The sequence below is a fragment of the Danio aesculapii genome, chromosome 16 (assembly GCF_903798145.1).
Source record: "Danio aesculapii chromosome 16, fDanAes4.1, whole genome shotgun sequence".
NCBI lineage: Eukaryota > Metazoa > Chordata > Actinopteri > Cypriniformes > Danionidae > Danio > Danio aesculapii.
In genome coordinates this window covers 47,749,670-47,763,094 of record NC_079450.1, presented here as the reverse complement: position 1 = coordinate 47,763,094, position 13,425 = coordinate 47,749,670, and the positions used below count along the sequence as shown (strand labels likewise).

Here is a 13,425-nt window from a genome sequence, read left to right as displayed (position 1 = left end):
CTATCTATCTATCTATCTATCTATCTATCTATCTATCTATCTATCTATCTATCTATCTATCTATCTATCCATCCATCCATCCATCCATCCATCCATCCATCCATCCATCTATCTCAGAATCAGAATCAGAAAGAGCTTTATTGCCAGGTATGTTCACACATACGAGGAATTTGTTTTCATGACAGAGCTTCTACAGTGCAACAGAATTACAGAGACAGGACAAAAAACAGATAATAAATATATTTTAAAAAAATACAAGTAAGATCTATACATGTAACAAGTAACATGTAACAAGTAACATCTATACATGTTTATAGAGTTAAAAAAATACAATAGCATTTTCCATAAATAATCACTTTTATTAATCAATATACATCACAATTACATTCACATAATATGATTAATAATGTAATATACATTTTGATGCAAACAATCAAATTTAAATAATGTCTCGCAATAACAGCCAGCAACATCTTTAGCTGTCCACTGCTTCACATTGGAGGTGTCCCTATAAAAGTAAATTTAAAAGTAGTTAACCTGAGAAGTTATGAAAACAAATTCATAACGAGTCATTTTTTTAACTTATCAAGACATATTCACAAAAGATATGCAGAACATTTCTGAATAACAAAAGGAAACATCAATAAAGTTAGGAATTGTCTCAATTTATGTAAAAGGATTTTTTTCACTGCTTGCAGAGTGCCCATATACATCAATAAAGGCAAAAGCCATAGAATGTAAACCTCTCAAATATCTGAGCACAAGCAGAAATAAGACAACACAAAAGCTGTGTCTGAAACCACTCCCTCCTTAGAGCACCCCATATATTTTCCCACTCATTCACACAGATAATGCACTATAATTTTGAGTGTACTGCATATGCGATATTATTATTTTATTCAGGTTGTAGTTATTAGCTTTTTTTTTTTTAATTAACCATTAGTTGATTAAAAACACATTAAATAAAGAGAAAATTATATGAGTTAAAAATCTAACTCAATTATGCATGAAGGTCAAATATTGTTTTTGGACTAAATTTAAGTGGCCTTTGAAATACAGAAATTAATATTACAGGGCTCAACAATAAGGACTGCCCAATGGCCCGGGGCTAGCGTGAGAGATGTTTGGGACAGTAGAGAGAATCGTTACTGGCCCGATCAGGCCAGTGCTGCCTTGTCACAAAATTTTAATTTGCCTGCGACTATTTGTCAATTGCGTACAAATACAGTCTTAGAATCGAGAAACAATTTGTGCTTTTAAGTCTTTGAATGCTACCTTTTCTGTTAAGTCATAAACACTATATTGCTTTTTGGTTCCTTTTATTTGATTGGATGTTGTAAGCACAGAGCATTTTTTCCACAACCTGGTAAAAACCAGTACAGTGAAGAGACGGCAACATGACAGCAACATCAAATTATGAGGCTAAAAGGAAACGTCTGTTTCTAACGTTGTGGAAACAGATATGTACAACGCGACGAAAAAAATAAAGTGATGTTTTGCATAGTTTAAGTTTTTTAAGTCCGCCACCTTTTGTTTTGCAATAAAATACCGGCACATTTTCCATACTGCTATATTTTACTGCTAAATATTTTAACATTTTAAAAATATTTAAATTCTAAATTCACAGACATTATTTTTGACACATTATTTAAAATATGTGGCTATTTTTTTATTTATTTATTTTGGTGGGGCCAGTGAAAATTTTGTCAGGACAAGTAAAAATCTGAAAAATGTCCTTAGCGTTGAACCCTGTATGCATTTACATGCAGATGATTAAAAAAGTTCAATGTAAAAACATGTATATACAGTATATACATGCATCGCAGAGCTGGTGCAAATACAAGGAACAGACTTGTGTCTAAAATATAATTTTTTTTATATGTTTACTATTTTTCTTTTCTTTTTTAATACTGTTCATTTGATGTGCTTTGGTCCACTCTCTCACACTGGTGCAGCGCTGCCTCATGCGGTGATTTACATTTAGACTAATGCAACTATTAAAATAATCTTTCAACATTGAATATGAAGGACGAAAAAACCTGTAATGTGAAAAACTACACCGATCTTAGTTTAGTTTGAACATGAACAGAAGTGAGGGGCTGTATAGTGAAAAGTGAAAGTACCCGCCTCCATTACCTCAGGAACCAGATCTTGTTAAAGACATTGAGGGCAGTCAGACATCATAATACAGAGAGTGGACCAAAGCACATCAATCGATCGGTAATAAAAGAAAAATTAAAAAATGTATAAATGTATTTTTATGTTTCGGACATACAGTTGAAGTCAGAATTATTAGCCCCACTGAATTATTAGCACCCTTGTTTATTTTTTCCCCTAATTTTCAACACATTTCTAAACATAAATAGTTTTAATAACTCATTTCTAATAACTGTTTTATTTCATCTTTGCCATGATGACAATAAATAATATTTTACTAGATATTTTTCATAACACTAGTATTCAGCTTAAAGTGACATTTAAAGGCTTAACTAGGTTAATTAGGCAGGTTTAGGGTAATTAGGCAAGTTATTGTATAACGATGGTTTGTTCTGTAGACTATCAAAAAAATATAACTTAAAAAAAGATTTTAAAAACTTCAAAGTGGGGCTAATAATTCTAACTTTAACTGTAAATGTAATGCTTGTATTTGCACCAGCTCTGTGATGCACATCCAAAACTTCACGCATTGTGTTAAATTAGACTTTCCAGTCTCCGTGTTCAGTCCATTACTTCCACTGTATCTGTTCCACTGAGGGAACAGAACCAACCTCGTGACGTCAGACAGTGATATTCCAAAATAGCTGATCCCTTGCTCTAAAAATATAAACTATTGTAAAACATGCTCTTTTCTTCAATAATGGTTACATTAATCGAGTTTGTTTAATATATTTTCACTAAACTGGAAGTCAATTTACAAATTAATGCAAACTTGACTGAGTGCTTCACTTCCACTTTAAAGGGACAGTTCACCCAAAAAATGTAAATCTGTCATCATTTACTCAACCTTCACTTGTTCCAATCCTGTTTAAGTTTCTTTCATCTGTTGAACTGAAAACAGAAAATCTATAACCACAATACATACTTTTGTTATAATGGTTATAATTAATTTTTTAACGGTTAAAGATTTTTGAGCTTTGATCAAAATATAATGTTTTGCGCTCAACTAAAGAAAGAAAATCAAACAGGTTTGGAACGTATTAGAGGTGGGTAAATGATGACAAAATTTACATTTATTTTAAACCATGTTTATTTGTGAGGTGGTATTAACTAACTCACTACTCTGCAAAAAAAAAAAAGTATAATTTGGTGGACACTTTATAAATATTATTTTAATTGAACAACTATTAATTTTAAATGTATTACCCAAGCACTATGTTGCTTTATATAATAATAAATATATTAATTAAATTAAATTCAAGTTTATTTTTATAGCGCTGATGCAACGCGGCTTTGTTTTAAACTAACATACTGTAGTCATTTTGTTTAAGCCAGGTTTCAGTAAGACATTAAGATTAGGATTATAAATGCATTAAGATTGTTGTCTGTTCATTTACAATACGTGCTTTAGGTGCAAGTGGCCTGATGTTTAGAAGACCAAACTTAAAAAAAAAAAAAAAAATTCACTTATTTTCAAATTATGTTTTCAAATTATTTTCACTTATTTGCCATTTTTCTGGTTTGATTTTTTATAGATTTTTTCTAGAACACATAGTAAATTTAATTCTTGATCTAATAATACAAGGAACAGACACAGTTTCTATGGAGTTAGCCAGGTATGCATTACTGTGATTAAAGTGTCACAAGCAAAAGTCTACATGGCTAAAATGTGGATTTTCACTTACTAGTCAAAGCATCCGGAAGATGTTGTCCGACAGGAATTCAGCTCCAGTACTGCTGTGGTGCAGCCCATCAGCATGGGAAAGCCTAGGACGATCCCAGAAAAGATTCCAATTGTTAATAAAGAGCAGATTTTGTTCTTCACACCATGTTAATAGCTATTCATTCAGAGCAAAAAGTCTGCTGAACCTTTCATGTCCACAGCAGTAAGTAGAAAGCTGTCCAGAAATGATGATCTGCATTGCAAGTGAAGGGATGGGGTTGGGGGGAACTGAAGACCGGGTAGGTGGTTAAGGTTTCAGGTTGCCGTCCGCTGCAATCGGACATTACACCAATGTTAAGGTGTTATAGACTATACCAAAAACCTGGGGGGAGGGGGGGTTAGACCATTCCGGGAGACAGAACAAAATGGGAGATGGGTGTGAAATACGGGAGACTCCCGGGAAAAACGGGAGTGTTGGCAGGTATGGTCGCCACAGCGGAATGAACCACCAAAGGGATAGTCCACTCAAAATAAAAATGTGTTACTTTACTCACCCTCAGGCCAGCCAAGACGTAGGAGACTTTATTCTTGAGCAGAACATTAAAGAAGATTTTTAGTTGAAACCATGGTTGCTATATAATGTAAATCAGTGGGTGCCATCACTTTGAGGGTGTGCTCACACACAGGTGTCAAATCCAGTTCCTGGAGGGCCGCAGCTCTGAACAGTTTAGTTCCAAACCTGCTTCAACACACTTACCTGTAGGTTTCAAACAAGCCTGGAGGACTCCATTAGTTTGGTCAAGTATGTTCAATTAGGGTTGAAGCTAAACTGTGCAGAGTTGCGGCCCTGCAGAAACTGGATTTGACACCTGTGCACTAAACTCTCTGAACTGTGCAATAGTATCTGGACGCAGACTTGGATTTGCAAGCTGAGACTGCTTATTTAAAACTTGCAATGTCAGACACAATGCAGTCAGTGGAGCTTGTGACGTCACTGTGAGGGGTGGGGTTAGGTGTGGGCATTAAAAGCATTGCATGCAGCTCAGCTTGCAACTGCACAAGGTCTACATCCAGACCCCTCTCCAGCTGCACCTGACCCCATTTGACCCCCGTTTGATAATAGTGTTTGGTTGGCTGGCGCTGGTCCAGTTGAAAGAGGTTGGCCAGTGTGCAGTTCAGTTGGGTTATTCTTATTCTTACTTTTCAATAAAGGGGGACTATCATAGTCTCAGTACCGTCTTTAGCAAACCTCCTAATACATGAAGCACGATGACTCATGAAATTTTTTTGGGGTCAAATGTGATGAATCTGTTCAGCAAAATATTCAGCTGTGTATTACGATGTCCTAAATGACTTAAAATAGTTGCATCGATGACACAAGTCTGCTCGGAATCAGAAAGTAAAAATGTACACAGGGGGCCACAGGGGAGGTCGGGACATTTACAGACCAGCCTAGTGAGAGTACACCCTGAAATTAAAAAAAAACTAAAAATATATATATATGGCCAAAACATGCATGTGACAGGGAACCGAGGTCTTTTAATAGCTCTGTGCAACAAAGTGAATATTGTTTGCATCAAATGCGTCAGTTCACGTGTGAAAATAGAGCAACAGGTATTATGTCCTGCTTTATTTTTTTTCTTTGAATTTTTTTGATAAATGATGACAGCAATATCACTCTTATACCTGGTTTTTGTTAGCCACAGTCTGTAACCTCCTAAGAAAATCATGCTAGCCACATCACCTCCAGTTAACATGAAGCAGTACAGCCATCACATTTATATGCAAAATTGTTTTTTGAATTAAAATAGCCTCAATGAAAAAAATCTTAATGTCATTATTTTCAAGTGTCATTATTTTATATAATAAAATATTATTCAACTAAGTCAAATATATTTAATGTTAAACAATTATACTTTAAAGTAAACGTAAAACAAATGATACAACTCTTCATAATTATTGATGTATTGTATCATCAAATAGAATTATGAGACAAAATAAAAATATGAATATGTGACTTCAAAATATACATAACATGGAACATGAAGTTCCACGCTATGGGCTGATCTGGGTAACAGAATCGCCCCGAAAATTTAGAAACTTTACCTTAAGTAGTCAATCCAAGAATCGCCTTGAGGAAAAAGGTGTGTCGAATAACAAAAGGCATTTACATTTAATGGAAGAGTTTCTGCCTATAGGAAAGGCACACCCTTCGCAGTGGTTCAACAGATACCTCAAGTTATATATCTATTGTTTTAATGATGTCTATTTCTGAGGGAATGAGACCATTGTACCAGTCGCACTGAGTCATTTCAAGTATTATCAAGCATGATAGATAAAGTGACTTGGATTAATTTAGAACATTCATATTTTGAAATGACCGCTCTGTGTGAGGAGTGAAAAGGGGCTGAGTGACCAAGGGGTGTTTCCGGAGATGTTTCAAATGTAAATGAAGGAAAGGAGGGGAGCTGGTTTTCCCGCATACCCATTTGGTGGGTTGTTGAGCCTATTGTCTCTGTGTTTTCAGCTCATATTTGAATTGTCAAAGACATCAAAGTATTTGTGGTATCTCAAGTCTTACAATACCTACATTCAGAGAAACTGAACATGTTCCCTAACTTCACCCCAACTTAACAAAAAGTGTGATAAAATACATACTAGTAAATGCAAAACTAAAGGATATATGGATTATTGAATCTAAAATGGCTGCAGCAAAGATGATTCTGATTCATACTGAGTTACATCTGCTGAACCGTTTCTGGTTTCGCTCCAACCCTTACCAAGAACACCTGAAACAAAAATTAACGGTGTTAAGAATCGCTTGAAATCAACATTAAGTGACATTAAAGTTTAAACAAAAGAAACTGAAGAGAAAAATTCAAGTGATTTTTGTTGTTGTTGAAGAATGTTGGAAACCAGTATTCACAGACATCCATTTATAAAAAAAATACATCTTCAAAATATCTTGTTCAAAACAAAAAGTTCGGCAAAAGTGGCCAACGAAGTGATACCACTTATAATTTGCAGGTGAACTGTCCTTCAAAGTAACATAACTGACAGTGTGCTTCAATAGTCTTAGAAGTTTAAGGTAAATTTACAGGATAAAAATACACAAAAACTTAAAGGTTACTTCTTAAGCATTTTCAAAGAAACGTGTTTAATTCGGCAAAAACCGCCCAGGGAAGCCTCCACAAGACATTCTGCCATGATTCCTGTTTGAAGAGAGGAAATGCATTTAATTCAAAAGTCATATTAGTGTGCAATGTGTAAATTTTTATTGCTTTTACTCACAGAGATATGTCACAGTTCGTGAGTAATGAGGCGTGAGGACTAGATTGAGAACCACTGCTTTAGGCTAACAAAATACTAACACACATGATATCATTTTTCACGATGTTGTGTTTTGTATAGACAGTATAGACAGTTTAGACAGACGATAACATTGGTATTGTTTTCATTATCTCTTTTCAAACGGATTTATGACTGATTGGTAATGAATGATAATTATTTCCAAAGTTTGTGTTTTTAAGCAACCAGGCAAAAGAAACTCTCTGTGAACAATACAAGAAATAAAAGAAAAAAATCCCAACGAAAGAAGTCAGAAGAACAAACTGCAGCCTTTAATTGCATCAATTATGAAGTGACAATATTTATGGATGTATGAAAATTTTTACAACCTCACAATGTTAAGATGGTCATTTTAAATCAATTTTATAGAAAAATTAACACCTATGTACTGTAAAATCCATGGAGTTCATTACTCTGAGGAGAAAAACGATCAACGGCACACGTAATACTGAGCCTAGATACTGTCACTGGCATGCATTCAAATGCAGTTTTATCAAAATCAAGCTATTCAAGGTATGAATCTAAATGAAAGCAGTTTTTCATCTGCAGTTTTGTGGAAAACAAGCAAATGAGAGAAAACATCTTCACTTAACAAATCAATGGAAACCATATCCAACTTTTAAAAGAAAAAAAAATAGAAAAACACCAGTTTCAACAATGTTGCCCAAAAGCATATCTACAAAATAAAAACCTGAATTTTTCTGGTGCCAATTGGCCGTCCGTTTAATTCTCGAACAGCAACGAGCGCCTCTCTGTGGTTTTCAAACGCTATAGTTGCTGAACGTTTTGGAGCTCCATTTCTATCAAACAGCAACGAGGCAGATCCTGGAATCACTCTGTACCCATAGCAGAAGTCATAGATCTCTTCAATCCTTATCTGTGAGGGCAGATTGGCCAACTTAACACAGGTTGGAGTGTCAAATTGCTGGTCAGGAGGTTCGTAATGTTGACGACCATTACCATCAGGACCCGGCCCAAATGCATTATTGCCGCCAAAATTAGGCTCAAAGTGTTCGTGACCTCCATAACCTTGGTGCATATTAGGCGGCATCTCAAAATCACCTTGGGGCATCTGGTTGTTCATGAAACCAGGACCATCGTTGAAAGCTTCGTTTCTCTGAAAATTTCTTTCTTCAAAATTCCGTTCCTGAAAGTTTCGTTCTTGAAAGTTCCTTTCCTGAAAATTCCTTTCTTGAAAGTTCCTATCCTGAAAATTCCTTTCTTGAAAGTTCCTATCCTGAAAGTTCCTTTCTTGCGGGCTAACCATCGGTTGGTCATTCACACCAAACTGGGCCATCTGGGACATCGTTATGCACTTCAGCATTACTTCAGATCCAAGAAACCTCTGTCCGTTTAGGGACTGTCCCGTCATGGCCTCCTTCTCAGTTTGGAAAATCACCAAAGCCTCACCGAGCCCAGCTCCTCTTTCATCCCGCAATAAGATGACCCTATCCTCTGTGAGTGCAAATCCATGAAAGAAGTCCATGATCTCCACCTTACGAACATCAAATGGGAGGTTGCGTACATAAAGACACCTCAACTGCGAGTCAGGAGTGTTTCGCTGAGACTGTGAGGCTTCAGCTGAACGCCTTGACCCTTTTTCCTCACCTCTCGCATCAATCGATGACTCCAACAAGGTGACCATTTTCTCCTTAGAGATGGGTGACACATACACTACCTTGTTATACATCATTTCCTTATTATGAGCCAAGCCAGCACAATAGTCTGTGAGATTTCTAAACACCACTACAGCTGATTTGGACTTATCGTCCTTTTTTGAGGAGAAGATAATTATCTGATCATCCTTCAAAGCAACCGGCTGAAGAAACACCCTCACATCTCTCTTTTCAACCAAAGGAGGCAAGTTCTCAAACATGATGCAGTACTCCTCGTGGGAAGGTGATCGTGATCTTGACCTGTAGGAAATGGGAGATCGAGATCTCGCTCGCTCTACCGGTGGTCTTTTCCGAATATCCGGTGCAATGATGAGACCTCCTTCTTTCAGCCACTCCTCTTCAGTGCATCTTGTTATTTGTATGTACCGTGGTCCCATGTATTGTCGATCTCTCTTCATACCTTCAATTGCATCCTCTTTGGTAGTGAAGCGCACCATACTGTTTCCACTGAACATTCCTCTGGGGTTTTTCAAAAACAAAATATCATCAACTTTTAACCCAGCAAAAAAGCTATGGACGTTGTCCTTTGTTGCAGAAAATGGCATCCCTGTTAATTTCAGATAAACCTCGGTTCTCTCTGGTGCATCTCCCTCTCTCTGGCGTCGTGCCTCGTTGAATGTAGACGGAGCTGGCCTACCCCTCATCTCTGGATGATCTGGCCTTCGTACATCTGGTCTGGCGTCTTTACTGAATGGCAGAGGACCTTGTTCCACAGAAGCTCTTTTCACAGGCTCCTTGTACATGACCCTATTTTTTAACTCTGTTCTTCTGGTGCTTTCCTCCAGAACACTCTGCATTTCTGACTTGCTACTTAGAAGCAAGTTGACGGGAGACCCCTTAATGCAGCCCCCTGAGCGCGCCATCGCTCGTCTTGCATCGTCATCAGATGCAAATATTATAAAAGCCTCCTCAAGCTCCCCACCAATTATATGAACCCCACCATCAGGGATTCTGAGCCCAGTGAAGAAATTGCGAATGTCCTCAGAACCAGCAGTGACTCTAAGTCCCTGTAATCGGATGACCACAGCCATGATGGATCACACACAACAGCACCTGCAGACAGAAGGGGCACATATAACTGCGTTATCGCTGACACAACTGTTGCCTCCATATCACATCATATGCAATAGACATCCCAACCATCACTTTAAAAACCAATGTTAGCAGTCATTGTAAGTTAAACAAACCTCTCCTGCCAATAAATATATACACCTAATGACAAAAACAACCAATTTATTCAAACAACATCTGCAGCAGAGAAAAGCAACTTTGTTCAACAAGACAGCCTATGTTGGATTATCAGGTACAACTCGTTCTCCAACCCTTAACAACATCCTTTCAGTTTCTACATGCAAAAATGCAATTAATAACAAGTCCATTCTTTGCCCAAACTTTATTTGCTCATATACTTATGTTTTCCACAATCAAAACACCACTGCATGCTGAAAGACTATAACTGTTAAATACTTTGCCTTTTTAATCTTGTTAGTTATTTTATTCCATCCAGTCACTAAAAGAACGAAATCTGCCAACAGCTTGACAATGAAATGCATCAGGTCATTTAGTATTTAAAATGACAAGGACATTAGCATGAAGCTCAAAACCCATTTACCAACCACCAACAAACCAAATAAAACATTTGTTCAACAAACCAGTCAACTTGACAAGTACAATCACTTTTAAATCAGTGGTTCTCAAGCAAAGGACAAAAAACAAATTAACAATAACATATAAAAATTAAATAATGACGATAATAATGCAAGCGAGTTTCAATATGACAATATATTTTTTAAATATTAATTATTATTTTAATTTAACTTATGAAATTAAAAGTAATCATGGAGTAACAGTTCAAGCTACAGTCCTGGGGGCTGTTTCATAAAAGTGATTAAGAAAAGCGGGCATTAAAGTCAAAAACCTGACTTCGATGAGCCGGACTAAACGTCCACACTTAAATCGGTTCCATAACAGCAAGTTGAAGATAATTTGGTCTAACTAATCTGAGTTCATTTTAAATAATCCGCTCGTGCATGTTACTGTGGTGAAACTCTGAAGGTTGAGCATAGATGCATCGATTATGTTGTGTGCTACCATGGCAACAATGAGAACTGAAAGAGCTCTGAAATGAGACACAGCTATGTTCACAGCGAGTGAGCCTCATTTGTTTTAAACATAATATAATTTAAACATAATAATCAAAAACTACGACTTGCAACATAAACAAGAGAGAAGCTGACATAAAATTGCAGATTGTCTTAATTAAAAAATAGACCATTATCTAGGCCTATTAAAGTTAAATTAAATATTTGTTGCAATACATTGAAATTGTGCTTGACTGCACACACGCGTGTGAGAGAGAGCTAGAGAGAATATGTGCTTACTGCCAATTGTTGCTTGCAAGAAAATGTTTTAATGCATTGCAGACTACCTGTAACATACAAAATGTGCTTAGCTTCAGCACATTAAGTTTAAAATAATGGCAAGAGCTGTGCACGTACAAGCAGCAGGATTTTTAATGTGCTGCCGAAACCGCTGCAGAATGCTGCTTTTCCTTTAACATGTGGGTTTCCCGCACCCTGTGGGAAAATATCTTTATATTAAAGTGAAGCTACTGCTTGGCCTGGATCATCTCCCGATTATTCCACTCAGGGTTTGCAGCTTTAAAGTCATTCTTTTAGAAATGTAGTCTACTTATTTATATCAGTCAGTGCTTTCTTAATGTTATTTTCTTTATTAAATTTAGCAATTCATAAACTGCATACACAGCAAAGTAATATAATCCCCTTACAGATCAATATTTTAAATTAATATTTTCTACAGAATGCTTTAAATTAATATATTTGTGCATATACTTTAGATTATTCAGTACCAAAGCAGAATTTGGAACTGAACTAACAACAAATAAACAGTCACAGTACATAAATTAGTATACCCAAATGAATAGGTTGAGAAAAATATTAAGTAAAATGTTAATAAACAGGGAAAAAAAAAAAATCAACATAAACATTAAAAAAAATGTTTGTTGAAATGTTGTAGTTTGTATTTGTTTGCAATAACATATTTTAAATGTATACATCGCAATATTCTAAAAGATGTTTGGTGTATATACACTTACTATTAAGTGACTAACGTTTTAACCATTATTAAAAGGTTAAGTAAAATAAAATGGCATCACATTATGGCAGGCGAATTTTAACATTACCTTGATTAAACTTGACTTAGCCTAAGAGTTAACCTGCCCTGGACCAGGCTAGTTTCCCAGCATAAATTGCCATTGTAATGGAGTTTGAACTATCATAAATTTGATTTATGAAACAGAATCTGCCATTAATAAACCTGACTTACCAAATTAAGCCTGGCTTATTCTTTAAGCTTGGTTTATGGAACAGCCCCCTGGTTTGATTCAAGTCATTACACCAGAAGACTTAAAGATGAAAATAGTATTTATAAATAAATTAAATTAAAAAAAGAGACAACCACTGCTTTAAAAACAAACTATAAGACTCAGAAATGCAGTCTTCCGCTGCAAACGTTCCATCGTATTGCAAAATCATTGTTTACACCTGACCTGCACTATGAAAAAAACCCTGAATCCTTAAAAGCTCCCCACCAAAGAACAAAATTTAATCCAAATCGACTTTCAATGTCAAACTTCAGGGTCCATCCACATGGAACGGTAAACGACGCAAGTTTCAGCACTTAGGGAATAAAATCAAGGGGCTTTCCGTCGACGTTACAGCCGCTTATCTCACTTCCCGGATTTCTTTATGTAACTCAACCAGCGCGCACTTCCACACACACACAAACACTTCCTCGTCGAGCTAAACCACAAACTGCGCGAAATTACACCAATAACCTCCTTCATTATGACGATTTTCACGCAACTGCTGCAAATTTGTACAAACAAATGCACCTCAGTAAAACATTTTATTCGCAACGAACGAATCTGTTATCTTAATGACAAAGCTAAAGAAAGCATTCAGTAGTCTCGTCGAGTTCAGTGAAACCAACCAACCCAGCAAAATACACCCCGATACACAATGAACATACAGTGTGGGACTTCAAAAGGAAAAACAAATCTTCCGCAACAACTAAAACCATTGCTGAAAACAAAGCCGCAGTTTTCTGTGTTAGCGGCGATGCTAAACCCGACAGGCCCAGAAAATGTGACGCGCTCAGTATGGATCAAACTTACACAAAACAAAGAAGAAATCAATCCTTTTGAAATATAAAAGAGTGCAAATTTTAAAGACAATCCTCGACGCCGTCTATCTGAGCTCCAACGTGACTAAACGACAGAGTTTGTGATATCTCGGAGAAGGACGAATCGCAAGAATCTAGCGCATCCGCATTTCCTCCATCACCATCTGTGAAACTACGGAAACCCGGAGGCGCTGCACACTGAAACGCACATTCCAACCACAGACTGTAAACCATTCCAGCACAGTAGACGCACAGATATATGATTAAATAATAGCTTGGAATATCAACAAACGGCCAGTTATTTTTATAAACAAATTATTAAATTCAAGATTAGCGTATAAAAGGTTTTCACTAGGTATAACCAGGCCATAACCATCT

General features: G+C 36.4%; 1 protein-coding gene across 2 annotated transcripts; it reads right to left on the bottom strand.

Annotated features, from left to right (window-relative positions):
• Positions 1-338: 338 nt before the first annotated feature.
• Positions 339-13,218, bottom strand: rbm12bb (RNA binding motif protein 12Bb). 2 transcript variants are annotated; one of them, XM_056474861.1, is made up of 4 exons: positions 13,040-13,218; positions 4,027-9,897; positions 3,843-3,924; positions 339-508 (listed from the first exon to the last, which is right to left on the bottom strand). In XM_056474861.1, the coding sequence occupies exon 2, from the start codon at positions 9,873-9,875 to the stop codon at positions 7,845-7,847; it is 2,031 nt and encodes a 676-aa protein (XP_056330836.1). In that variant the 5' UTR covers positions 9,876-9,897; positions 13,040-13,218; the 3' UTR covers positions 339-508; positions 3,843-3,924; positions 4,027-7,844. The 2 variants fall into 2 exon arrangements, with proteins under 2 accessions (XP_056330836.1, XP_056330835.1); XM_056474860.1 differs by having other exon boundaries at positions 3,843-9,897.
• Positions 13,219-13,425: the final 207 nt, after the last annotated feature.